At 37.9% G+C, this 26790-nt stretch overlaps 2 protein-coding genes and 1 long non-coding RNA gene across 28 annotated transcripts in view; 1 reads left to right on the forward strand and 2 right to left on the reverse strand.

The window, feature by feature from the left end:
- The window catches only part of EFCAB11 (EF-hand calcium binding domain 11), a 106406-nt gene extending 104898 nt beyond the window's left edge, over positions 1-1508 (reverse strand). For 15 of the 19 annotated variants that reach the window (XR_002440354.1, XR_002440355.1, XR_002440352.1 and 12 more), the window contains exons 1-2: positions 1462-1508; positions 438-533 (exon numbers count right to left, since the gene is read on the reverse strand). Coding sequence is in view for 10 of the 19 variants with exons in the window: in XM_021402364.1 (XP_021258039.1) it covers positions 438-533; positions 1462-1491 (126 nt within the window). In the remaining 9 variants the exon portion in view is untranslated. Of the gene's footprint in view, positions 1-437; positions 534-921; positions 1138-1174; positions 1433-1461 lie in introns of those variants that run through there. The other 4 variants (XM_021402359.1, XM_021402357.1, XM_021402355.1 and 1 more) reach the window with 4 other exon arrangements.
- The window catches only part of TDP1 (tyrosyl-DNA phosphodiesterase 1), a 38575-nt gene continuing 13328 nt past the window's right edge, over positions 1544-26790 (forward strand). For 2 of the 8 annotated variants that reach the window (XM_021402342.1, XM_021402347.1), the window contains exons 1-14: positions 1544-1675; positions 2279-2826; positions 3391-3434; positions 4148-4203; positions 5020-5116; positions 6179-6213; positions 7052-7144; positions 7963-8133; positions 8962-9040; positions 10443-10628; positions 10818-10866; positions 12450-12516; positions 18344-18451; positions 21159-21261. In XM_021402342.1, the coding sequence (XP_021258017.1) occupies positions 2283-2826; positions 3391-3434; positions 4148-4203; positions 5020-5116; positions 6179-6213; positions 7052-7144; positions 7963-8133; positions 8962-9040; positions 10443-10628; positions 10818-10866; positions 12450-12516; positions 18344-18451; positions 21159-21261 (1632 nt within the window). In that variant the 5' untranslated portion in view covers positions 1544-1675; positions 2279-2282. Of the gene's footprint in view, positions 1676-1879; positions 2044-2260; positions 2827-3390; positions 3435-4147; positions 4204-5019; positions 5117-6178; positions 6214-7051; positions 7145-7962; positions 8134-8961; positions 9041-10442; positions 10629-10817; positions 10867-12449; positions 12517-18343; positions 18452-21158; positions 21262-21374; positions 21735-26790 lie in introns of those variants that run through there. The other 6 variants (XM_021402348.1, XM_021402349.1, XM_021402350.1 and 3 more) reach the window with 5 other exon arrangements.
- Positions 12523-26781, reverse strand: LOC110401353. Its single transcript, XR_002440356.1, has 4 exons — positions 25840-26781; positions 14884-15045; positions 13664-13747; positions 12523-12931 (listed from the first exon to the last, which is right to left on the reverse strand). It is a non-coding gene; the product is annotated as an uncharacterized LOC110401353 (long non-coding RNA).

Consider the following 26790-nt stretch of genomic DNA (forward strand, 5'->3'; position numbering starts at 1 on the left):
CTTGAATCCAAAAATAGGTGATTTTGAGAATAAATGTTTGTTTGTAGTACATGCAATAGTTTCACATCTAATGAACCCACTATGCAAAGAAGTGGAGTGTACCGCTAATAAAAAACAAGTTTGACTTTGAATCTTGATCAATAACTACTTCAGTATATCACTTGTTTCATACATTGTGTACAGATATGAAACACAATGCATACTTCTGCTCATCAGAGTCTACAGAATAACTTCTCAGCAAGGAAGGTTTGATTATTTTCTATGATAATAATAATATCAGATAAAAAACATACTTCAAAGATCTGTAGGTATTTCTGCTTACTACTCCTAGACCAACCTACCCCAATTAGTACAGACCATTCAGTAAATAGCATTCTCAACAGTAAAACATCTATGTAAACTGGACATTCAGAATATAAAAGAAAAAATACGTATACCTCTGAGGGCTTATAACCAAACAACATTACTACAGCAACTTCCAAGTCCTCTCTGTTCAAATAGCCTTTGTTATCTTCATCACACACTTTAAAAACCTGCAGAAACAAAGCAATCTGCATTAAAAACAACAAACCTAACAGTATTTTTTACTTAGAACAATTGTTATGGGAAAAATGAAATAGGCACTTGCTGAGTGAACTAAGTGATTAAAAAAAAATACATACTGAAGTTCAGTCCCACCTCTGTAAGAACTATGTTCAACTACTATTAAAGTAACTGAGGGACTAAGAATAGTCCATTTAGTTTTTTTGAATTAAAAATATTCTTTTCCTACTTCTAAAAGGTTTCCCTCTCCCCTCCACCCCCCCAAACTTAGAAGACATGCTACAGATTTCTAGAAACCAAACTACACTGAGTGTTCCTTTCAGATGTTGAAGCTTTCAAGAACACAGCAATACTTAAACTCTACAGAAAAGTACTAACAAAGCGACGGAAACGAGTGGAAGTGCCACAGATGGCTTGCTAGCTGCGCTTGCTGAATTACGGGACAACACCCGGTACTCGCGTTGTTTAGCAGCCACAGCCACAGCCTGTAATAAACGAGAGGCAAGAGAGCCCAATACTAGGGCAGCTCGCTCTGCTAGGTGGAGCCCACTTGGATGCAGCCCATCCTTTGACCGATTTACTTTACACCTGTTTCCCTCCCACCCCCTCCTTGAAACCGCCATACAGCTACCTCATTAGCAGAGCGCTTCCGCTGCGGTAATTAACACCGAGCTGAAGGAACCATTATGCAAATATCGCACCTGCTCTGAGCTGACACGGGGTCCGATGCCAGCTTACCGCATTAACTCAGCACAGTAACGCGGCAGCTCTACCGGTTACAAGAGGCACACGGGAGCTGCCCAAGTACCTCGGGGGGCTGGGACGGGCTGCCTGCCCGCACCGCCCGCCGAGTTTCCCAGGGACTCCGCCTCCTCCTCCTCCTCCTCCTCCCCCCTCCGCAGCGGCCCCATCACGCACCCTGGCACAGCGCTCCCGCAGCGAGCCCATGGCGGCGGCTGCCTGGCAACGGCGCCGCTGTGTGGGGCGGGGCAAAGGCGGTACCGCCTCCTCCTCCTCCTGATCTCGGCCCCCGATCCGGGCGCTGGGGCCCGGGGAAGCCGCCGTCCTCCCGGAACGGGAAGGGGCGGGCGCAGGCGCAGGCTGGCGCCGCGGCGCGGTGTTGGGGTGAGCGGTGAGTTTGCGGGGTCCTGGTGTGGGCTGAGGCGAGCCGGGGGTTGGTGATGTCACCATGAGTGCGGCTGTGAAGGGTGCGAGAGGCTGTTGGAGCCCCCAGTGCGGCGGTCAGGGCGGCACCTCGCGCCCACTTAGCCGGCCGCGGCTCCCGCGCTGCTGCTGGCCCCGCCCGGCCGCGGCTCTGCCCGCCTCGGGGGCGGTGTTAGGCGGCGGCGGCGGCGGTGGTGGCGGTGGTGGTGGAGGAGCTTCGGGGGGGCTCCGCGCTCTCGTTTCTCCGCAGCAGTGCGGGCTGCGTCTCTGAGCGCTGGGTTCAGTGTGAGGAGTGCCTGGGTGATGCAAATCCTTCTTCTCTTTGCGTGCTTTTCTGTACGTGTCCTTACTCGAGCTGGTTTCTCACGTGCAGGTTTCCCTGTGCAGTTGCTTCCTCCTTGGTAGCCGCTTCTATTGCCCGCGATTCTGTTTCCTGAGAGCAGTCCATTATGGTTTTGCATATGAGGATCGTGTCAAATCTGGGGGGTGGAGGTTATTTTGACAGGCATGCAGAGACTGGGAAGGGAAACAGCCTGGAGTGAGTGGCTTTCAGTCTTTTCTTCGTTTGTAGCAACATGCTTCAGGAGGGTGCCCACGGGAGGTGGACTGTGTCCAGCAGTGAGGACAGCACTGAAGAGAATTCTGACAGTGAAAAACCCTCGACGTCCTCACTGCTGAATGCACCACGCAGTGAAGCGAGCGGGCCGCAGTACCCCTGCTCTGAGGCCAGGAGGGCCGCTCACAAGAGGAAGGCTTCTCCGCTGAAGTTCAGTGACACACATCTCCCTGCACAAACACCTCCTGTAGAAAAGCAGAGGCCTGGCCAGGAGGGCTTGGGCTGGTGCCTTTCTAGTAGCGATGAAGAGTCTGAAGACCAAGAGAAGCACACCCGCAAGGAAACACTGAAAGAAGAAAAGTGTGATGCACCCATAGAGCATCCTCAGAGTCATTGCAAAGATGAACATTCAAAGAATGAGAAAGCAGAGGACTATAATGAAGCACCTGATGAACCCCAAGATACCTGGGATTTGCTGAGTGGAGGGAACCCCTTTGGATTTTTTCTCACTAAAGTCAGGGGAATTGAGCAGAACTATAATTCTGGAGCCCTGCACATAAAAGGTGAGCAAGTGGCTCCCATGGAAGTGGCCTTTTGGGGAGGGGTCTTGAGTGTAAGAGGACGCTTAATTTTAGCTTGTGGGTGTTTTTTTTAATGCAAAGATTCCTTGGTTTAAATGAGGCTTCATATTCCAAATATGAATACTGTAGGAATTGGTTCTGTGGGGAGTGCTAGGACTTCTGTCAGTACTAGTACAAATGGCCTGCAGCAGGTAACTCGTTAAGTATTAACTATGCCCTGTTTCTAACTTGCCCCAGTTCTTCAAGACACTCTATAGGGGAGAAAGTAGTTCGATGTTCCTTTCTCTACCTGATCTTGGTCTTTCTCCAAGTAAGCTTTTGAACTTGGTGCCCTGCTTTTGGGAGGGGTAATAGTACTTAAAACCACATGACCATAACCATTTAGAGCAGAACCAGGGACTTGAATGTTCTATGCGGTAAACTTGTCAATGTCTGTTACACTCAGTCTGTGAATCTAGGACTTGTATTGTAGTAATCATGCTGTTCAAGATGCAAAACGTTCACTTGAGCTTTTTGTACTCAATTATGTCTTAATGTTTTTAATAGATATTTTGTCTCCTCTTTTTGGGACCCTTGTATCTTCTGCTCAGGTGAGTTTCCTATTTGCCAAATTGCCATTGCTTGCTTATTTCCCCTTATTATCCTTAAACCTGTACATGACAATCCATGTTTTTGCCATGTAGCTGATTTGAGCAGGGAACTTCATTAAAATACTGAGGAAACCCTGAATGCTTTCAACTGTATGTCAATTTATTGAAATATAAAAATGATCCTATGTTTTGCTTACAATTCAAGCAAATGTAAGACTACTTTCTCTCCTGTGCTCTGGAAATGTGCAACTGAAAAATGTATCTTTATGTAACTGTAAATGATAAAATGTGTTTTGCAATCTAGGCATGACATTTTTGTTATTGCATGGAAGCTTTTCCTTTCATTCTTGGTGTAAATGCTTGGCAAAGGACGCACTGCACTTCAACTTTTACATTATGTGCATGTAATTATTTTTGTCTGCATTATAAACTTTATGAACGCTGCTGCCTGCTTTTGAATAACTTATTTGATAAAATTTGTTGAATGAATAGATGTGAAAGAAAGCATTTGAAATTGAAAAATGAACCTGTTCTTAAAACACACTGATTGCAGTTTTGTAGTATCATTGAGTGATGGTGCATCATTATGTGTTTGTGTAATGTAAGTGATAATGAACAATAACTTTAGGTAGAAAGCATTTTTTTGTGTACTCCATCATTCTGACAAACAGCTATTTCTTTTTAATGAGCTTGTTTTCCTTTGTATGTACAAGTTTAACTACTGTATAGACGTGGGATGGCTTGTGAGACAGTATCCACAGGAGTACAGGTATGTTTACTTAACAAAAATTAAATAATACAGTTTCCAAGTCACTGTTCATGCAAATTCATCTTACAATTGAATGATGAACTAATGTTTATCAGTTGTGTGCATGTAGGCTTATTCCACACTTATTCCACAACTATATTTCTGTACCGATATCTCAAAAAAAGGCAAGAAAATGTTAAATGGTGGCAGTTCAGTATGGCTGGTTTCTGATTTTTATTAGTTAATGTTTAAGACACCTCATTGCAGGCCAGGACAGCAGTGCAGTAGATGAACTGTGAAAACAGAATGAGAATTTTTATGTTAGGAGACAATGAGAGAAGTGTGTGAAAGAGATTGGAATGATATATAATGGCTGGAGTTGCTGGATATTGTCATGGAAGCAGCTCTTATTTTCTTTAAATGGCATTCTGACAATGGCAGTTTTTCACAGGTGAATTAAGCTTATGATGCTGAATTTCCTATTTTGCATTTTACTGAAAATTCAGTAGAGCAGATTATTAGAAAGTAAACATAAAAACTACTGCCAGAATAGACCTAGCCTTGTCCTTCTTCCCATCTTCTCTGTAAAGTACCATTGTCTTACAGATCCAGACTCTACATTGTTTTTTTGTTTTTTTTTCCTGTCTTCTGTCTTTCTCTTGAAGAAACCATTAGGAGGTAGTTAATGCTTTTTTGAGTTAGTAAGGCATATAGTCTTTAGTGCCATCTTTCTAATAGGTCATTGGATTTAGGGACCAGAAGTCCCTACATCAAAGACTGTTCTGGGTCGATTACTAATTCAGTTGATGCTTTAATAATAATCTCATTTTATTTCAGGAAGAAGCCATTGCTCATAGTCCATGGTGAAAAGAGGGAATCCAAAGCTGAACTGATTGCACAAGCACGCCCTTTTGAGAACATTAGCTTCTGTCAGGTAATTGACATTTGTGTTATCCTTCAGTTGAATTTAAGCCATTTATCTTATTCAATCTTCTTGTGGATGGAAAGAGAAATACCTCGTATGGGAAGTAATGAATTTATTATTATGCTTTAAGGAATACACTTGCCAGAACCATAGGAACATGTAAACTACAGTCCAAAAGGTCTGTGATTACAGTAGGCTGCCACGCAGAACAAGTTTGCACAGAATAGCTGTCTTCAAAAATGTCATACAGCTTACAGAAGAGACTCACTTTCTCCACTAACATACTGCACTGGAATTCTCAGTATGGCTGAAAAGGAAGTACTGTTTGTTGAAAGCACAGAACTTAGTTCTTGTGTCACTGTGATCTTAAGTTTAATCAAAGAATTATTTTTAGTTCAAATAGGTCTTAAAGAAGAAAATATTATTGCAAATAGACTCCGTCATGAAGTTGTTGGCTTTGGCCTGAATGTGGTCATAACAGCTTGCCAGTGGTCAGGATTTTTCTGGGAGAGCTACATCGTTGGTAATGGGGATATCATCTTTGAAAACATGATATTGAAATCTTCCTTTTTTTCTCAGTCTGGCAAATATGAGCTTTCTAGAAATTACAGTATTGATGCCATACTTAATGAGTTCTCGAGGCCAAGTTTTCTGAGCTGCTGTGTGCTGTACTAATCAGGTGTTAATGCTAAGTAGTGGACTAGCAACTAATTTTTTAATGAGACTAAGATTTCAAATATGCTAACCACAAACTTGGTTTTCCATATAATGCTTCCTTTTCACACGCACACCAAGAATTGTATATGATGTCTCATATGATAGACTTGCTAGTGTCTATCCACTTGAGGATAGTAGTGTAAATTGCTAGTGTAGTTACTAGCAAGTGGTAGGGACAAATTTAAAGGTGTTAATTGAGGGGAAAAAATAATGTATTTCGTGATCTGTCCACTAGAGAGCAGTGAAATGAAAGAAAATGAAGGTGAAGCACCCTTTTTTCTTTAATATTATTACATATTAGAAGCACGCAATAGCTATTTTAGATTTATAATGATCAACTCTTTCATTTTATAGGCCAAACTGGATATCGCATTTGGAACTCACCATACGTAAGTCACAGTTATGAAGCAGAAAGCTCCCTTTCTAAAGATGACACAGAGTTACTAGTATTTAATGTCTGAAAGTATTTAGAGAACAGGAATATTACTGCATGTAAAGACACAATTTTGAAGGAAAGCCTAATGCATATTGATCGAATTTGAAAGTAATGTCTGTCTTGTTTTATGTGTCTATTCCATGTACCTGCAAATTATTTTAAAGCTACAAAACTGACTTTAATAGGAAAATTGCTATTTTATTATTTTCTATTTATGAATGATCAGATTGTTCTCCTTTAAGGAAACAAATGAAATACTAAGTAAATGTAAGACATGCCAATTACACAACTAGAGTCAGTGAACTGTAGGTATTAGCTGTTAACTCATTCCTTAATACCAAAACTGTAGTGCAGGCTTTATCAGTCATTTAGCAGATGGGACAGAACGCTGATTTACAACTCTGTTTTTGCAGTTAATTTGGGCAATCTGGAAACAGTTACTAAATTTTTCAGTCTTTTCAAAGCAAAATTTGAGTTTGGTATTGTAGGAGTGTCACAAAGGGAACGTTGTAGATGGCAAGTAACTGCTAAGAAGATTTGATCTTACATTCTTTGTAGTGAAGGTCTTTGGTTTCAGGGCAATGCAGTATTTTTTTGTCAATTAATCATTTTGTAGGACTCTTTTCCTTTATATGTAAAAGGACATCATGTATCTGCGAAGGAGTAAGTTTTATTTTAAAGAGCATAGCAAAGAAAGTGTTCTGTAAGTGTTCTTGGTTGCTTCTGGAAGTCAGTCACTGGAGATGATGAGCTGTGCTCAAGAATAAATCATTATATATCCTATTTTTAAGGAAAATGATGTTGTTATTATATGAAGAAGGTCTTCGAGTTGTGATACATACATCCAATCTTATTGCTGAGGACTGGCACCAGAAAACTCAGGGGTAAGCAACAATCTCTAGCAGGTCTTTTGGTTCCCTGCTATTAATTGATGAGTATGTATGGCTTGTTCTGTGTTAGTCTGTTTTCTTGGTTGTGCTAGACATGCAACACTTCCTGTCTTTAAACACTAATTTCAACAAATATGTTGAAAACCAGGCTTTACATATGTACTAAAGTGAATTTAAAATTCACTGGAGCAGTTTAGCTGCCTAGTTTTCATTATTTTCTATGTGAATTAAGTTGGGCACAGATATTGTTTTCTAAGACAACGTGTGTCAGAACAATTGAAAAAATACCATTTGGGCCTTTCCTTACTGGAAAATAATCTGCATTTAGACAATATGAATTTCAGCTGACCCAATGAAATAATAAATCCTTCTTGTATCTGTGTGAAGGTCTGTTACATCATAGGCAAAGTCTCCTCCCCTATGGAGTTCAGGATGTGTAGAGATGAAGGCCGTGGTTCTTATAGTCATTAGAGCATTTCTGGGGCATTTTAGAGGAGTACCTGTATGTCTGAGCGTGGCCTTTTCCACAGCGGTGAAACCTGTAAGCATCTGCATGGATAAATTTGTTTAAATTTGTTGTCTTCACTTGCAATAACTAGTGTTGTGATACTGGGTGTAAGACTGGATGATTCTGGCAAGTTGCTTTATAGTTTGTAGGATCACAGTAAAGTAAGTCTGTCAAGTATTCATTTAGGACCTTCACATCTGCTTTAATCACTTACTTAAACCTTTCGATAATGTGTGGTGTCCTTGTTTTTGTGGTGCTTTTTTTATATTTTTTTTTATTTTATTTTATTATTATTATTATTTAGAATATGGCTGAGCCCTTTATATCCAAGGCTACCTCAGGGATCATCTGATTCTGCTGGTGAATCTGAAACTAACTTTAAATCTGACCTAATAAGTTACTTGATGGCTTACAGTTCTCCTGTGCTCAAGGAATGGATAGATCTGATTCGAGAACATGATTTATCAGAGACAAGGTATATCTTATGTTTATAATAACTTGAAAGCTTGGGGGGAAAAAGCTTAAGGATTCTGCTGTTAAGAGCTGTTAGACAATTGATTAGTTCTGTAAGATTACCTGTTTTAGACTTAAGTGTTCTAACATGAATCTAACTTTAGGCAGTTTTCAGTGGGGATGACAAACTTCCTGAAAACTTCCATTCTGAAAACTGAAGAACATGAAGTAGTCCAAAGCAGATTTACTCAGATAGTTATAAAGTTTGGGTTCTACCTAAATAGTTGAATTTCTGCATTTTGTGTAGATCATATTTGAGATTTTTTTTTAAAGCTTGAAGTTTTGAATCATTCTTGTATCTGGATAAATTATCACTTAAGTATACATGCATAACGTTTTTGTCATTCTTATTTGTAATATTGAGTTTCATTTGAATCTCTTATGCAAATATGTTAAATTGATTAACTTCTTCTAGTTTTATAAATGTGTGTTTTAAAGAAATGAAAAAAACTGAATCAGCAGTGACTTGATAAAGATATGCTCAAGTGATACAGACAACAAGTTTCTTTTAAGTCAGTCTGGGTTAAATGTTTGTATGTGTGAGTTGTGTTATATTCCTTATACAAGAAGAATCATACATGCAAAGGATATTGTAATGAGGATTACATTAAGAATAGGCTTTTTCACTTTAAGGCAGAGCACTATATAATGTTTCTGATGTTAATAGAAGGCATGGCTTTCTGCTATGAAGTGCACAACCTTCTACTTCCTACTCATAAAGTAGTTTTTCCCATTGACTTGATTTTCACCGTTGGGTGATAAAGATACAAATATTTTTTTCTTTCTGTAGAGTATATCTGCTTGGTTCTACCCCTGGACGATATCAAGGTGTTGATAAAGAGAAATGGGGTCATCTTAGGCTCAGAAAGGTATTGTAACTTTTTTGTTGATGTCGTTTTAACTGTAAATGTAATTTGAGAGCGTTCTTTAGTTCCTCCTAATTTTTTCTGCTACACAACAATATTGTAATACAGTGATACAGTTTAAGTTAGCAAAAGCATAAGCTTATAACAGGGTAGATTTTGCACATCGTATTCCTCAGCCCTATTACCCAGGTCAGCTTGCTTACAGATATGTGAAGATTCATCATCATTCAGATGGCTTCCTATTTGCCATTTCAAAAAATCTGACACTATAAAAATCCAGTCTTCTGTGACTGGGAGTCAGATATCTGCACAGGTTTTCTTGCCAGTAAGACAATGAGTGAGAACAAAACAGAAAAAAGCTGTAAAGGATAAAAATGTTCTTATGGCAGATATTTCCGTGATTTAAAAAGACTAATTAATAATAATGTAGGAATATCTGGTAACACTACACTGACTAAAGCCCTTTTATTCGTAAGCCCCCTCCATGGTGGGGGGTGGGGGGGGAGGTTTCTACTACACACAAGTTAGCATGTACTTACATCCATCTGTTTCAAATGTGACATTTAAATTCTGTTCATAGCTTAACAACAACTTAAAAAAAAGATTTAGTTTTCTTTTCAGTTGTTCTGTTTTCTTCTCATTATAGCTTGAGCTTTAGGATATGAAAAGAATTTTAAGATCAGCTATCACCAAATGTAAAAAGACTTGTAATTACAACTTCTGAAACTCTTCTTTCACGTTTTTAGGAAGAGGTCCTAGCATTCTTTTTACTAGTTACTTAAAGGTTAGCTTTAATGCTTTTGGATAAAATTTGTGATGTTTCGTCTTCTCTTAAAAGAGCAGTATGTTTATTTGGAGATCATAGAATCACAGAATGGCTTAGGTTGGAAGGGACCTCAAGGATCATCAAGTTCTAACCCTCTGCCACAGGTAGGGTTGCCAGCCACTAGATCAAGTACTAGATCAGATTACCTAGCACCCCATCCAACCTGGCCTTAAACACCTCCAAGGACAAGTCATCCACAACCTCTCTGGGCAACCTGTTCCAGCACCTCACCGCTCTTTTTTTTTTTTTTTAAAAAAAAACAAAAACCTAACATCTAAATAAATCTCCCTTCCTTTACTTTAAAACCGTTCCCCCTTGTCCTATCCCTATCTACTTGTGTAAAAAGTCGATTTTCCTCATGTTTATAAACTCCCTTTAAATATTGGAAGGACACAATGAGGTCTCTCCATAGCCTTTTTCTTTTTCCAGGCTGAATAAGCCCAAGATCCTGATGGTTCTTTCTTAATTGTCAAGTGGTTGTCAGAAATGACTATGGAGGATATTGGAAGCAATATCAAACCCTTACTTAAGGTTTTCTTCATTTGTTGCGTGTCTTAATGTTCTAATTTTCCTCAATAGCTTTTGAAAGAGCATGCTTCATCAATACCAGCACAGGAATCTTGGCCTGTTGTAGGACAGTTCTCAAGCATTGGTTCATTGGGAGCTGATGGGTCGAAATGGCTGTGCTCGGAGTTCCAGGAGAGCCTGGTGGCTGCAGGCAGCGGTGTGGCAGCTCTTCTTAAATGTGATGTTCCAATTCATTTGGTATGTTTTCTAGATACTGGTTTTAAACTGCAGTGTAATTTTATTCATTTCGAAAAAAAATGAAGCTTTTAATGGTTCATTATATTGATAACAAGTTTTCTTTAAGGTGGTTTTTTTTGTTGTTTGAAAATTGATCTCACGAGCATTCTAAGCTGCGTTATTAAAGGTAACTTTTTTTTCTCCATGAAGGTTTATCCTACTGTGAGCAATGTGAGGCAAAGTCTGGAAGGCTATCCCGGTAAGCAGATGAGTAAAAAGAAATGCATTTATTAGCTTTTTGTGGTACAATGTCTTGCAAAATCATTTTAGTGGTTGCTATTGAATGAAAGTAAAGTTGCCAACTTGCTGAGAACTTGGTAGAATAGGTGGCAGTGGAATTCTTTTACCAGTATTAACAGGATTCTGAGTCCAGTTCTATTATGTTTGAATAAAAATTGTTCTGGGTATTGGTATATGTAGCATGTAAATCTGTATAATCTTGTTCGTATGTAATTGTATGGGAAAATGCAGCTCTTGCCCAGTGTTCTAATTCCAGTCATACTTTGATTTTTGCAGAATATTCAGGTTTGAGAGTTTGTTCTTATTCCAGGTTCATCTTCTGTTGTCTTCACAGTGTCATTGTGCACATCAGTTATTACAGAATGTTTTTTACTGCTCATCAGTCATTTTTTAATAATGCATTGTGCAGTTAGTCTGTTCAGTCTTCCTACGTTTATCTTCATTAAATCAATATATCTGTGTAGAAAGCATAGTCTCAGCCAGCCTGAAAGAGATTCTGTAGTGTCCTGTTTGATGCAGTAAAGGGAACGCTCTGATGTCATTATGAGGCTGCTGCTGATTAGTCTTCACAAGGTCATGGCAGTTGGATAAGACTCTTGAGGATTGTAAGGAAGGAATTCTTTCCTGCCTTCAGGAAGAGTAAGGGTAAGAAGGGAGGATCTGAGGAATCTCCCAGTCAGCCTTCCGTTCATTCCTGGGAAGGTGATGCAGCAAGCAATCCTGGAATCTGTTTCCAAATATGTGGACAAAAAAATAATTGGGAGTAGTCAGCATGGATTTTCTTCTAAAGGAAAAATTTGGCTTAACCAAGCTTACATCCTTCTGCGATGAGATGACTAGCTCGATGAATGAGAGGACTGCACTGGATCTAGATCTGGATAGTTTCTAGGTGAAGTGTCTATCTTCAGTAAGGTTTTCAACATGAGCACCTATAACATTCTTACAGATAATCTGATGAAGTGCAAGCTAGATGAGTGGACTAGAAACTAGCTGAACTGCCAGGCTTAAAATGTTGTGATCGATGGCATGAAGGCCTGCTGGAGGTCCAACACTGGTGGTGTGTGCCAAGCATTGATACTGGTGCTGAGTGTTTGGTATCTTTTTACCAGGATGGTGGAGTGAAGTGCACTCTCAGTAAGTTTGTAAATGATGCTTAATCGGAGGAGTGGTTGATGCAACAGATGATTGGTGCTGCCATTCAGAGGGACCTAAATACAGGCTGGAGAAATTGCAACATGTGCTAGCCAAAGACAAGATACAAGACAAATGCAATTTCACCGAAAGGGTTCTTTTTAAAATGTTTTTTTTCTGAATGCTGCTTGTTTTATTCCCTCTAGCTTGTGTGAGTAATGATTGCAATTTGCTGATTTTAAAAAAATACTTTAAATTCTACTATATGTATTCAGCTATATTCTACTTTATACTTCTGGAGCATTTAAGTTTTCAAAAAAAAAGTCATGGGGGCAGTAGAGATAATATTCCCAAGTCCAATGTCTTTCAAAAAGCAAATACTGTATCTTTTTTTTTTTTTTCCACTTTAAGCTGGTGGTTCCCTTCCATACAGCATACAGACGGCTCAGAAACAGCTGTGGTTGCATTCCTATTTTCAGTAAGTGAAACTTCTTTGCTTTTTTAAGACAATATGTTTAAACTTAGACTGTTGTAGTACTTGTGTGTTAAAAGTAATTAAGAGGAAGTGGTGAGAAGCAAGGTATTGTTAAACTCCTTAATATAAAAGCCTTTATTTCCTTATCAGCCGGTTTCATCTCCAAAGTACAGTCAAAACATGCTCTTTTTTTTTTCAACATGTAAAAATTACATGTAGTACTGTTGCTGATGGAGGACGCTGCCAGATGTTGTGTTCTGTAAACTTCTATTAATACTTCCTTCTCTGAATTGGAATCATGTTACTTTTTTTAAACACAGCTGAACCTCAGTTTTCTACTTGTGCTTCAGTCTTCTCAGAAGTTCAGCTGAGACACAGCAGGGTTAGGAAGGCTTTGTTTGTTTCGTGTGTTGCACTCCTGCAAAATTCTCCGTTAGTTATGGTAATACTGTCTTTTGTTAAAGGTGCCTGACGTTTTCCATTAAAAGCTTCTATTTTCACTTCCTACTAATTTTTGCCATATTCTAAACATCTGAAAAATTCAATGCCAGATGTCTCCCTCAGGCTGAATCTTTTTAAGAACGTGTTTTTTGAGAACAATAGGGAAAAGTTGTTTTGCACAAATCAAAAAATAAAAATAAAAATCTGGTAACCTCTTACAAGACCACAGCTTTCCATTCCTTTCACCAGAAACTTTAACTGTTCCAAGTGGAAGCTGCTCTATTCAGATACTTTACCCCACTGACGTACAGTCAGAGTTGCTAAAGATGCATATTCAGAGGGCTGAGAATACAATTGCTAGTTGCCCAGAGTATCTCCTATTCTGGAGCAAGCATGATTGTTGCTGTGAGTTTTGCTGGCTGATGTCCAGCCTTAATTTGTGCCTTCTGTGATGAGCATGTACCTTGTGAGAATCTTACTGGAAAAAAAAATGTAATTATTTTCAGTAAGTCTCTTACGTAACAAATGATGTCATTAACAAGTAGTGTTTTATTCCTGCTCAATGAGAACACTGCACATACCTGTCTCATTGAGCGTATTTGTATCCTGCTCTGGCAACAAAAGAGCTGTTTCAAAATCATCTGGCTGTGGATGACAAGTGACCCTGCTTAATCTGCTCTTCAGTGACCGTCTAGGGGTAGATTCTTACCCTGTAATAATACAAGATGCTGCCCCTTGAGAAGAGCCTGCGTGGAAGTTGTTGACACATCCTGTGCTTCTTATCTGTGGTAATCTGGGAGAGACAGAAATATGTTGGTACTGTTTCAGTAGTATTAAATACAAGTTGAGCTTGATAGAGTAGTAAGACTTGAGGAGCAAAGAGAATAGAGGAATTTGTGTAGCTCATTGAAAAATAATACAAAACTTGTAAGAAATGAGGGGGCCTACCAGGGTTAAAAGAAGGGAGAGATATTATGCTTAAAGGGAGGAAGAAGGGGTACCTTCTTTTCAGGAGGAGAGACTGATTTACAGATGAGAATATAGACCACCGTTTTCCTACCTGAAAACGCAGAACCTCTTCCCCAGACGTGCAAATCTTATCCTGTCTGCAAGCTGCTTTTCTAACTCTACTGATAGTTGAGTGTATTTAACTTGTAATGCAGCTCTGAGTTGTGATTTCTTGGAATTAATTTCTCAAAAGAACAAGATAACTAAACTTAGTATTGATTTAATTTTTCTTACAATAGCAAATGAATGCTAGACTTCTTTGTTAAATTAGCTATTGCATAAGTGGTACATTTTTCTGTTTTTTCTGTGCTAAAGCAACTTTTTTCCTTTCAGCATTATTCATTGATAAGGAGAGAAATATAATCATTAGTGATTTGTTAATTGCAACTTTTTTGAAGCAGTTTATCAGTGTCAACGGTGCATAAACCATTGTATTTTTAATGCTTATTTTAATTGATTAACCTTTTTATGTTTATACAGTCAGCTTGTCAAATTTTTATTTTCAAAGAATGAAAAGTTAGCTTGACAAGAGCTTATTTGACTTGTCACTGACAAGTCTGTAATCATAGTTGTATTGTGTATTTTTAGAGCATTTGGTATTCTTTAGGCCTTTAGAGTTCTGAAGAATAGTCTGTCCTCTTTGTAGAGCTAGTGTTGTTCCCCCAACATCATAAAAGATGAAAGACATGGAGAATTTACACAGAGGGCCTGCTGTTCTCTTTTAGTGTGGATTAGTGGTATGAATTCTCTTAACTGTGTTCGAGCCTTGTTGCCAGTATCTTGAGATAAAAAGTCTGTTCACTGTTTGAAGTTAAGAACAACATGATGAAAGAGGTGATGCTGTAGAAAATGAGTTGTTCCTGGCTATGCATTTGCATTGAATGTGTTTGTATGGATTAATTTTCAGAGTGTTAAGATTACCTGGCTTCCTTGTCTCAGCAGCTCCAGTTGTAGAGGCGGGGTGGGCTGTGTTTGGTCTTTTACCATCTTCGTGCCAGAAATATCAGGCACCAGTGTTGAACAATGCTTGTTCCATGTCTTCCAACTAAATTGTGGTCTCTTATTTGCAAACTCAGAAGTTTACTGGGAAATAAAACAGATATTTATCAAACATTTAAAAAAGAAATCATACCTCTGAAATGTTGCAAGTGGCTAAGTGGGTATAAAAGCCACACTTTGTAAATGTTCTCATCTGTACTGCAGTACAAGTGAGTATTTTCTATACTACTAACTAATTCACAGTGGAGAATTCACGTGGTTATCACCACCACCACCGCACTCTCTCTGAAAAAATTACGAAAGCAGCTATTGGAAAAATGGAGGAATAGGACAAATGAAAACTGTTGGTTTAAAACTAGGAAAATAGATAGACCTGTCAGCTCAGTGCTTTGAGTCACAGTGGAGTTGCCTTAATCATCACGTTAGAAATTATAGACAGTGTAATTAAAAACAAGACAAACGGGGTGGGGGGGAGAACCTTTGGACTGAAATGCCACAAAATACTGAGAGAGGAAATAGAAGTTACTGATAAAAACGTCAGGAATAGGGCTCTGAAGTCAGTCAATATGTATTAGTGCTAAGGAGCTCTTGTCCTAGAAATTGAAAATAATTTTTAAAAGCTAGCAAAAAAGCTTTTATGTTTTACTGCTCAAGTAGTTAATTTTAATATATAACTCCTTTTCATTACCCACACTTGGTCCTTTAGGTTACCCAATTCTGTGACCCATCTGTCAACAGAATAACTGCTTTAAGCTGTGGTTTTGCTCCCTAAAATTTCTCAAAGCTAGTTTCATTTTTACTTACTGTATTTATGGTGAACTGAACTTTGTAAGACTGAATCCACCCAAAATTTACTGCAGCGTGAGATCAGTACTTTGTAAATCCTCTGCTAGCTGCACTGATGGAACATCTACAGTTTAAAATGCGTTAAGTCAGTTTGACTAGAACTAGCCTGAATTTGTTATTATCATGTGGCCTCTTCCATGTTATGCAAAACTGATCTTGTATCTTCCAGCCTTCTGTGATCTTTCAGCTCTTTTTTTCTAAAATGTCCCTGGATAATTTCATGATGAAGTTGAAATTTATTAAAAGTCAGATATTATGCCTGTTTGAAACGCTCTCCAATTCTTTTGTCATTCTGTTACGCAGTTCAGAGAGACGCTTACTTCTAGGCTGAAGTGGAAACATCTCTTCAGCAGTTATTTTACTGAAGGCATCTGAATAATTATATTTGGTAATTATATATTATCAGTGAGGAAAGCATAATCACTTTCCTCTCTCCTTCTTTTCTTTATATATAATGTATATACGTAAACTGTCTTATCAAAAGAAATATGGCCAAAGTTTGTTCCCCTGTCTGACTTCAGCTTTCTGGAATACTAGCTTTGATCACTTGTTATGACTACATTGATCACATTGCAGTTAGTATTACGTAACTGGAAGAGAAGTAGTAGTACTTTTGCTAAACTGCAATTGTAATTGTATCTGTCAAAGATAAGAAGGCAAAAAGGAAGTAGGCTATTAACAGTAGTTGACTTGTGATATTATATTATTAGACATATTGTGTATATTTATGTAGAACTGTAGAGGAACACCAGCTTAGTTAGCTGTTTGTGTTTTTACATACCTTAGTGTACACTTGAGAAAACAAATTCAATGTGGTGTGTATCAAGATGCATAGATGTCTGGTGTGCTCACAACATTGCTGCAATGTTTCAGCTCTTAACCTTCCAGAATATAGTACCAGTTCTTAGAAACAGTTTGCTTTCGTCTGAGAAGAAACAGGTGTGCTAAAGTATCCAAATCTCAACTGCTAAACTGCGCAGCCTCTTGACTTGCTCATGTGGAAGTTAGTTCTGAAAGTCAGCCTGAGTAAATAAATAATTCAGGTCTTCCCCTTCTTGAATCCTCTTAGGCCTTTACATGAACACAGTTTGCTCGCAAGGTTTTTCAGTGCTGATAAACAATTTTTGATCAACCTTTTAGGAAAGAATGCTAAATTAGGAGGAATAAGATTAGAATATAACACACTGCCACAAATCCAGGAAAGAGAAGTCTCTGATTTGATGTAGGTGTATTTAAAGGTCCTCTCACTTCCAGATTTTTAAGTGAGGACTTAATGGTTGCGGGTGAAAGTGCTTATAGTTACCATGGTTACACACCTTCAGTTCTGTACATTCATTTATCATTTACTGATTGCTTGCAGTTTAGTTCAGTGACATCAACGTTGAATTACCCCAGCAATGGCTTGTCATTTTAAACTCATTTATATAAGAGCTCTGCTGCCTTAAGTCCTCAAGTTTCTCAGTGGCTTAGGGGCACAGAAAAGGGAAGTGGAAGAATAGTGTCAATCTGCTCCCTGCCTCTCCTTCATGTATAAATACATTGTAATAAGTTTGGGGAATTTTGCAAGTGTTAGTTAGGTGCCAAGACAAAGTTCATTTGCTTAAAGGCATAACCATTTATCATTTTCAAAGAAGAAAAGAAAAATTGGCTGGAAGTTTGGGCTTGGTTTCTTGAATGCTGTCTGGAGGGATGGAATGGAAAACTTGTTAGGGGTTCCTGATACACTGAGAATGCCTGTTTTGTTTTTAAAAATAATTGTCTCTGGCTTCCAGTAAGGCTGGAATATTTCAATATTAAAAATTAATAAAGTATTTCTAGCCTTTCTGTGGGGTACACAGGTATTAACAGTAGTTTAGAAGGATAGCACTATAAAGAAACATGGCATTGTATTACAGTGGGTGGGGGAGGAGGTTATTTTTGTTTTATATTGTATATATATTTTAGATTTTGTTCTATAACTGTCAGCGGTTTATGGGCTGGTTTGGCCCAGTTCCATGACTAATGGGGCAGGGGGGCCCACAGACCCACACCCCGGGAAGGGGGAAAAAGGGAAAGGGTAGGCAGATGGGCCTAAAAACAAGACAGCGGCAACGATCTGAGGAGAAACAAACTAATTTACTAAATGAGATCTCGGAATACAAGATAACCCAATATAATACAATATAATGGGAATTGAAGCTAATAAATCAAATAAAATGAGAGGGAGTGTCTAAAAATGGAAGGCTTTACTCTAATGCTGAAGGTAAGACGCTGACGAGATGAGCAGCAGGGGAAGAGAGAGACGCCTCATGATCTGTGTACAGTTTTTATCTTTCTCTCTGAATGGAAAATGGTAACAACAGCGAGCAGTCCTCTGGGAGATGTAGTTCTTCTCCTCTTGGACTGTAGATAGTTCTGGGTACGTGTTCCAGAACTGGAGCATTAACTCTTTAACTCCCAATACACTACATGATGTTATGATGTGGAATACCAATAACCGAAAATCATAATACCCTGACAATAACAAATCTGAAAAACATTCCTTTTCTGTTTTTAGCAAATGGTCAGCAGAAGTCTCAGGTCGAAGTCATGCCATGCCTCACATTAAGACATACATGAGACCCTCTCATGACTTCCAGAAGATTGCATGGTTTTTAGTTACAAGGTAAACAACTGATTATACACTTCTCACTCTGTATTTTAAAAAAAAAAAAAAAAATCTCATCAATTGCAGGCACAGGTGAGTTACTACCATAATCCTCACAATACTGTAAGTAGCGTTAAGAATTTCTGTCCATATTTGCTTCATTTCATTTTTAGAGACCTTCTTTAGATTCTCAAACTGGTGATTTAAATGAAACTTTCAGTGGGAACTGAACAGACCTTAAAAAGTAGGGCCAAAAAAAAAGTGTGTGTATGCACATGTATATATATGTATATGCATATGCACATATGTAAGCTTATATACATATATATATACACACACACAGAGGTTAAGAATATAATTTTTTCCATTAGAAAAATGCTTGTAATAAACGAGGCGGTCTAGCTTTTCTAAGTAGCGTAAATAATTAGTTCTGAGAATTTAAACGTGAAAGATGTTTTGAATTAGATCATTCTTGGCACATGTTTTCAGAAAATACTTAATTTTAAATATGTAGAAAGTTTGTAAGAAGCACTTAAAATTAATTCCTTAGTAGTGATCCGCAGGAGAAAATAAGTATTTTGCATATATCCTGGGTGCTACTTTTATTCTTCCCACAAGTCTGTATTTGAGCATGTGGAATGACATGATTTGGCCTTGTTGTTCTGTATGTTGCTATGCTTTCAGAATCTTGAAGAGTGGAAAGGGGTAACGGAAGGAGCAGATGTTTACTCCTATTACAAATAGTTCATTTTTTGAGTTTCATGGAACTCCACCTCTCAAATGTCTTAGCTTTATTTAACTCTTCAGTTAAATGACCTTGTAATTACAAATAAATACTTCTATCACAAAATACATGCACTAAGTGCACAAAGCAAATCCTCTCTTTTGAAGAGGTGTTACAGGTTTTACAACTGAATTACCAAATAGCCTAGATGTGATTGGGCTTTCTTTTCTTCAGCTTTGCAATTGGTCTATTCCAGTAGTGTTCTTTGTCCTATGGCAGCAAAAAGGAAGTGTTATTTGCGAAGAGCACCTGAGTTTAGCTGTTTTCTGCAGTTCATTTTGTTGTATTTGCTCAGACTGGGGAAACAGCAGTTTTACACTCATTGTATCTGCCCCTTTAATGACTTCTGTCAACTTATGATATACCTTAGTCCTTTTTCCCTAAGCTGAAGTTTCTGTTGCTTTAAGCTTGACTTCCTGAAGAAAATCGATCTCAGCTTAATCACTTCAGTTGCCTTTTTCTACCTATAAACTCCATATGTTCTCATGAAGTTGTGAAAAACAGTACTGCACACAGAACTCGGGACACGGCTGCACCAGGGTTTGATATAGTGCCAAAATTGTTTTATCTTTTTATCAGTACCCTGAGGGCATCTGTTTCAGCTTTTGGGGGCTGCGCATTGAAATTATGACTTCAGGCAATGACTCCAAAATCTTCTCTGGGCTGTAACTTCCAGCTTCAGGGTCCAGCATCAACTGAAGTAAGAAAAACTTCTTAGACATTTGGCTGATGTTCCTTAATACATGCTGTACGTAGACAAATGATGGATGTACTGGTTTGTTCATTGACTGCAACAAAATAGAATGAGTTGAGGCTTAGTTTATGCTTGTGCTGCCTTTTTGCTATAAAACATATAGATACCTGATATTTGGTATCTAGCCTTTTGTCAAATTAAGTTGTTCAGCGGTCTAGCTTGAAGTATAGATGGTTTTCTTTTTCTTTTTTAAAGAAGCCAAAAGGAGCAGCAAGTAATTCCTTGACACAAGGGAAGGTTTTGTTTATTGTGAATGAAAAAGTAGATTTGTTTCAGTTCTGTGGACACTGGTTTTTGCATAACCCGAATACAATAGCTTATGGTGTTTGTTTATTTTTTTAAATGTTCAGTTACTTCAGTCTTCTTTCTTTTTCTATTTTGCCTTTTTAAATTTCATTGCTTGTTGATGCTGCTGCCTACAATAGTAACAGTTAAGGTGATTGTTAAAGGGTGTAAGTCATTCAAATGTGTTGCTGGTCCACCTAATGCAGAAATTTGTAGTTGCTTTGAATTTTTTTTGCTCTTCCACCATATGCTACTATCAAAAAATATTCAGCATGTCTTTTGTTAAAATGCATTGTTTAGACTTTGTATTATCCTGCAGAAGTTGGTTTTGAGACCTTTTGCATTTTTTTATTCCAAATTTATCTACTTTATAGCAGATAGTGATGAAGGATTAACAATGACATGGTGCTGAATAGTACATTAAAAAAAGATGAGCTTGTTTGATATTTATTTGTGTTTATAAATGTATAGAAGTATCTTGTTCTTAGCCTTTTGTTCTGTTTAGCACTTGCAAAAATGTTCTATACTAAATGTCTTATAACTAGTAATAATTCACTTAGGCTTTTATTTTCTAATGTTGTCATGTTGAAGCTATTTTCCTATATTGAGTTCCTATATGAAATGTGCAGAGAAGATTCAAAAGGCTGACCTTTTCTTTATAGATCTGTATGATATGAGTAGGCTTATAATTATCCACACGTGTTCTATTAATGCTCTTCTGAGTATTGCCTCTGCCATTTCCTCTGTGCTGTGAAAAAAAACAAGTAGGAATAATACTCAAATTACTTTCATTAAAGACTGGTGTGATTGAAGTGAAATACTTCTGCCAGAAGTGCATTGCTACAGCTTCAGTATTTTCTGCTGTGAAGATTATGCCTTACTGAGGTGCTTTGTCTTTGCAGTGCCAATCTATCTAAAGCAGCATGGGGAGCTCTGGAGAAAAATGGCACCCAATTGATGATCCGTTCATATGAACTCGGAGTCCTTTTCTTGCCTTCAGCGTTTGTAAGTTCATAGCTCAAGTGCAAATCCTGGGATATGTTGAGAATCTCCAAGTATTGACAAATATCAAACATGTCTGAATAATCTAGTTTCTAATTCCTGTGTTTCTATGTTAGGAAACTTAGAGTAATTGAAAAGCCACATGATAGTTTCTTCTCATGCTTTCTGCTCTGCGAACGAGGTGGTCTTCTAATTAACTTCTGATATTACTATGTGAGTCTAAGAACATCTCCATAAGTAAGAGTTTAAACGCTGAAGGATTATACCATCCAAACCTGGGACAGAAATCTCAGTATGTTGAAGACAAGTTTTACCCCAAATATCCATTATTTTAGCATGTGGAGCAGAGAACTGGGGGACGTGAAAATGTTCTAGTGAGACATGAGATTGATCTATCTTGCATCCAATGTGAACGCAGTCCAAACACATTATGGGGATTAGTGAAATAAACAGTATGTATGTGATTATCTCTTTAACATATGTTCCTTATGATATATTTTAAACATTTTTCAGGATTAATATTGTATCCAGATCACTGTTATTAACCACAGCTTGACTTATCTGTTAACGGATCAGGTTTTTTACTGAACTCTTGCTTTGTTGTAGTTGCCACAGAATCCTATGTTATTGAGTTCTGTGGTTTAAACATGCATCGTACTTGAGGAAAATTATCCATTTTTTGTTTAGGTTGTTTTTTCTTAAACCTGATGCCTAGTAGTGGGAGGATATGAGTCTCTTGTTTCTGTTGCTCATTGCCTCTTTCTTGTGAACCTACTGGTACCAAAACATTATAAACAAAGGTTAGCTTAAGATCAGAAGCCATTCAAACTTCTCCTCTGTGGACTTTTTTCTTTTTCAGAGGAGGAGTTGCAGGTTTCTCTGAGAAAGTTTGTATGCCAAAAATCATTTAGAATGGTTTCCTAGATAACGTTCATGGATACTTGCATGATGTTTAGCCACTTCTTTTGATTAGTAATGTATTCCCAAGTGAATATTTACTAATATTCAAGATTTGATAGTTTCTGGTTGTAGCTAAAGAACTCTTACCTCCCTCTTGACACTTAGTAAGGTATCATGTTGTAGTGTGGTTTTTGTAAGATTAACAGCATCAATCTCACACATCATTCTCCAGCCATGGTTTCTTTGGAAGGCAACTTTTAGAAATGGATCAATTAGAGACTGAAGCAAAATCATAGGATTTCCTACAGTAGGAAGCATTGGCGTTGATATCATTGCACCTTAACTCAAACACCTCTTGAGTAAACTGTTAATAAGGTAGTAATGAAGAGTTGTGCAAAAACAATTGTGCAAAGACTTTTAAAAGCTGCTGACATAAAGGGACAAAATAATGTTCTAAGATGTTGGTTGTGGTCATCTCCAGATGCTTCTGAGCAGAGACTTTAAGGTAGTGGAACGATTGGTTTTAGTGGATATATTTTTATTTTTTTTAACAACCATAACTAATCAGATTGAGCAGTCTAGTATTTCTGTTCTGGCTTTGGCTTTTCTGTTGATTACTAGCTTTTGGAAAACATACATCAAATGGGTAGAAAACAAGGAATACCTGAGTTAACATAAGTCTTCTTGCCAAGAGCTGACTGTACCTGTTTCACATCTGAGTGATGTGCAAGCTTTGAAAAGAAAATATACGTAACTATGAGAACATCTGGCTTACATACATTCCATTCTGAACCTTCCGTTCTGTGTAGGATTTCTTGCACATGGAGTGGGTTAGGGAAGATCACCAGAGTCTCTTTCAGAGAGGTAAAATGTATGGAAAAAAGCTTGAACCTTCTTCCTCATTCCTAAAATGGAGGACCTCACTTTTGTCAGGTTTTTCTATAAATAACTCAGTTTCATTCTAGAATCAAGCTTCATTTTGTTGAAGAGAAATTTATGTTAAGGTGCATTTAATGATCAGAAAGATAAGATTATTAAGCAGCCACAAAATTTCAGCAATTTGAAGTTAACGCGTTACCTTCTTGATATTAGTTTGACCCATCTGCCATTAAACAGTTAGAATTATTAAAGTTGTCATTCAGATGAAAATTGTTAAAGCTTTTGCTTCTGCTGACAGCAGTCTTAGCAGCTGAAACAAGATTTTTTTAGCCATTTGTTAAGAGACTGAGAGCTACTAAAAATAGAAGTATATTTTCATTTCATATACTGCATCAAAAAGACACTGGATTTAAGTTTCAGTCAAAGCAAAGTTTACTGATGATTAAAAACACATTTAATACTGGTTAAGCATCTGCTCCAGCCTTAAGGAGAAGTCTATAGGCCTGTTTACACAGAAAATTCAGTTATTTCACTATAAATCCCATGTGAACAGTGAAGAGCTGTTTTGATAACTATTCATGGGTAAGCAGTTCACAGCATAGGTCAAGCCTTCTGGTCATCAGGTTGAGAGGAGAAAAAGACATTGGTTAGGACTCCTTTTTTTTTTCTCTACTCTTTGCCAGACCTCTTTGTTTAGGGACTGGAGAGAATTCTGTTTAGCATGGAAGGGAGGTTATATTGCATTGAATTTTCATTGAAGTTTTTTCAGTAGTTTGGTTGCATTCTTTGTTCATGTGCACACTTTAAATTTGTTTATAAAATGAACACCAGAGAACACTTTACAACGCATAAAAGCCCATTTTTCCATTTGATCAGTCATTTGGAAAATACAGACAAGATATTCCTGTTCTTCCCATTCCAGTCCCCACTATGTTCAGAAGATAAGTATTCCCTATTGCTATATTACTCTGTTATTTTGCCATTAGTTGAAGAAGCAAGCAGTGTAAACCCTGCAGTGCAGAAGAGCCATTGTTGAAAAATTCAGGTTGGACTAATAAATAAGGGGATGCAAAATGTTTGTTTTGTAATGTATGTAGTAGCAAAAGGGAGGAGTAAGTTATGATTTTCTATGCACAGAATCTCATAGTATGCCTGTAAATTTGCATCAGATTGAATAGGTAAGTGTAAGCTGTCTGCTGTGAATCTACACCACTGCTCCTGATATCTGTTGTGGCTTTCCCTTAGAAAACATAGATTTCAAGCTTTAAGGCTGTAGTAGTTGATCATGCTACTTTATCTAACACACTTGGAATTTCGTCACTCTTACTTCAGTAATGAAGTTCTAGTTTTTATCTTAGGAGTGCCCACCTCTCTTAGGAAAAAATTCTGTCATGAAAAATGTAGTTTCTGTGCATTGTTGTCATTTCCTTTTAAAGTGGAAAATAAATGTTGTATTTAATGTTGAGAGCATCAAATGTGAATCCTCGGGGCCAGTACTCAATACTGAACTCACACTTGTGTACCAAACATGGACTGAGAAGTGTAAACAAGCTATATTTTGGAGTGGGGTGGGAGTGGGTGGGAATGCAGTGTGGTTGTTTGGGAACCCAGTGGCTTTCTGAAACATAGTGGCAAGATGAGTCACTGTCACCAAGTGAATAAGTACTGCTAAAAAAAAAAAAAAAATAACTGTAGGCATCAAGGATTTGAAACCTTGGCTGATGTGGGGTTTTTTTGTTTTTTTTTTATGGTGGTGTAAATTTATCCTTATGATGCATGCATAGCACCATCTCATATCTGAAACCCGAAGTAGCGTAATGCATGCAAGATGTTTCATTCTTGAGGGCTGGCAGTTGACAGTTATAGCAGCAGAGAGTTCAGTAAAAATTGCTGAAACTTTCCATGAACTGGAGCTAATATGGAGCTGTGATGAGTATTATAATTACCATGCTAACAGCGTCTGCACTAGTTTAAGGTACTTCCTCAGGTATATCTGTACAAGTTGCTGTCACTACAGTAATATGCTATACATTAAGTGCATTTGTAATGTTGTAGTAGACAGAAGTGCTTTTGGCAACTTTTTTCCTTTTATGCAGCTTCAGGAGTCAGCATTTCAAGACTCTGGTTCCAGATACCTCTAAACGAGAGTTAATTTAGCATCTGTAACTTGAGATAACTTGTTCCAAGGCTGTTTTTCAATTGAATTACACTAGATTCTGTAGTGAGGGAATCTTACCCTTGTAATCACCATCTGTGAAAAGTCATTCGTTTCAATAGTATCATTAACGTTTAGAGATGAGAATATTGCCTGTTGGCCCCATTCTTTGTCATCAAAGTTTATGGATATTTTGTAACTATATTCTATTTAAAAAAAAATGACTAGCAGAAATTGAAGTAGTTACTTAAAGTAAATGAATCCAATTTCTTCATGTACAGTAGATCAGTGGCACAATAATTACTAATACAAACCAGGACAAGATCTTGATCTCATTGAGGACTTACAGAATGAGCTGAGATTAGCAAAGGATGCGGATTTTAGGGTCGTGGCAGTCATTGTTATTTGTTTGCTGTTCATGGCCTCTCTTAAAACTACATCTGCTGCAGGGAGGGTCAGGCTCCCAGCAGCAGAAGAGTAAAGTTTTTTACAGTAAAGTTTTGCTGCCACTCCATGTTGTGCTCTGGTGACAGGTACAATTGCTATACTTGACTTAGCAGATCAGTCTATTAGAGGATTTACCACGTGGGAAGGTAGGTTGAAAATCTGACTCATCTCAAACATTACTAAGTAATAAATCAGCTTACCATGTGGATCTACATAATTGGTTGGTCCTGCTACGAATGTAGCCTGTTCGTGGCTGTCTTCATTCCCTTCTTTGTACTCGCATTGGTTCTCAGTGGATTCCTTGTGCTTTCAACTAGCTCAACCTGAAGAAAAAACAATTTGCACAAGTTTTCATTCCATTCATAAGCTTAAACATGATCAGGTGAATGCTAATGCAAAGAAGTAGGAAGGGAAAGTGAACAGAGAGGTGAATGAATATAGGATAACCAGGATAACTTGTAGGATATTCAAGATGACCTTCTTTTGGCCTGTTTTGGAACCTATGTTCCTGTTTTTGAAGCCTATGGGGAAGGCTGATCAGAGAAGATTTGGAGGAAAGTAGGTGCAAAGGTCTAGGGCTTGGCTGTAGAAAAGGTACTATGCCTTGTATACTGTAGAGCCAAGCCCCTTAGTCCTTCCGTTTTCTTTCCCCACACTGACAACTAAAGTAGCCACTGCTGGAGGAGTAGAAGATGAGTGGCTTTATATTGTCTCATCAAAAATACACCTGGAAACTTGGTGGCCAGAAGCAAATGCTTATGGAAATGTATAATAGGCAGGCATGTATGTAAGTAGTTTCTCTAAAGATTTCTCGACTTCTCTTTCTTGAGATCTCTTTCTGTAGACCTTTTAAATTTTTCAAGGCTCAAGAGTCCTAAACCTGCTCAGTTGCTTTCTTGAGTGGTACACTGATCATTCCTACTGCTTTTCTGTTTTTTTGTTGTGTTTTTTTTCTTCTTTCCTTGAGTGGGGAAAAGGTGCACATAAGATGCAGATATAAATTTGTGGCACAGTAATGTTATCAAGGTTCTTCTCATTCATTAAGACTGCTTAGCCTGCTGTGCTTTTTACAGAATGCTGTGTGGTAAGTTAGTCTTTGTTCAAGAAGTTAACAAGAAAGTTGTTCATCCAAGACTGACAGAAATGTGTGT

Source organism: Numida meleagris, chromosome 6, assembly GCF_002078875.1.
Source record: "Numida meleagris isolate 19003 breed g44 Domestic line chromosome 6, NumMel1.0, whole genome shotgun sequence".
NCBI classification, from domain to species: Eukaryota; Metazoa; Chordata; class Aves; order Galliformes; family Numididae; genus Numida; species Numida meleagris.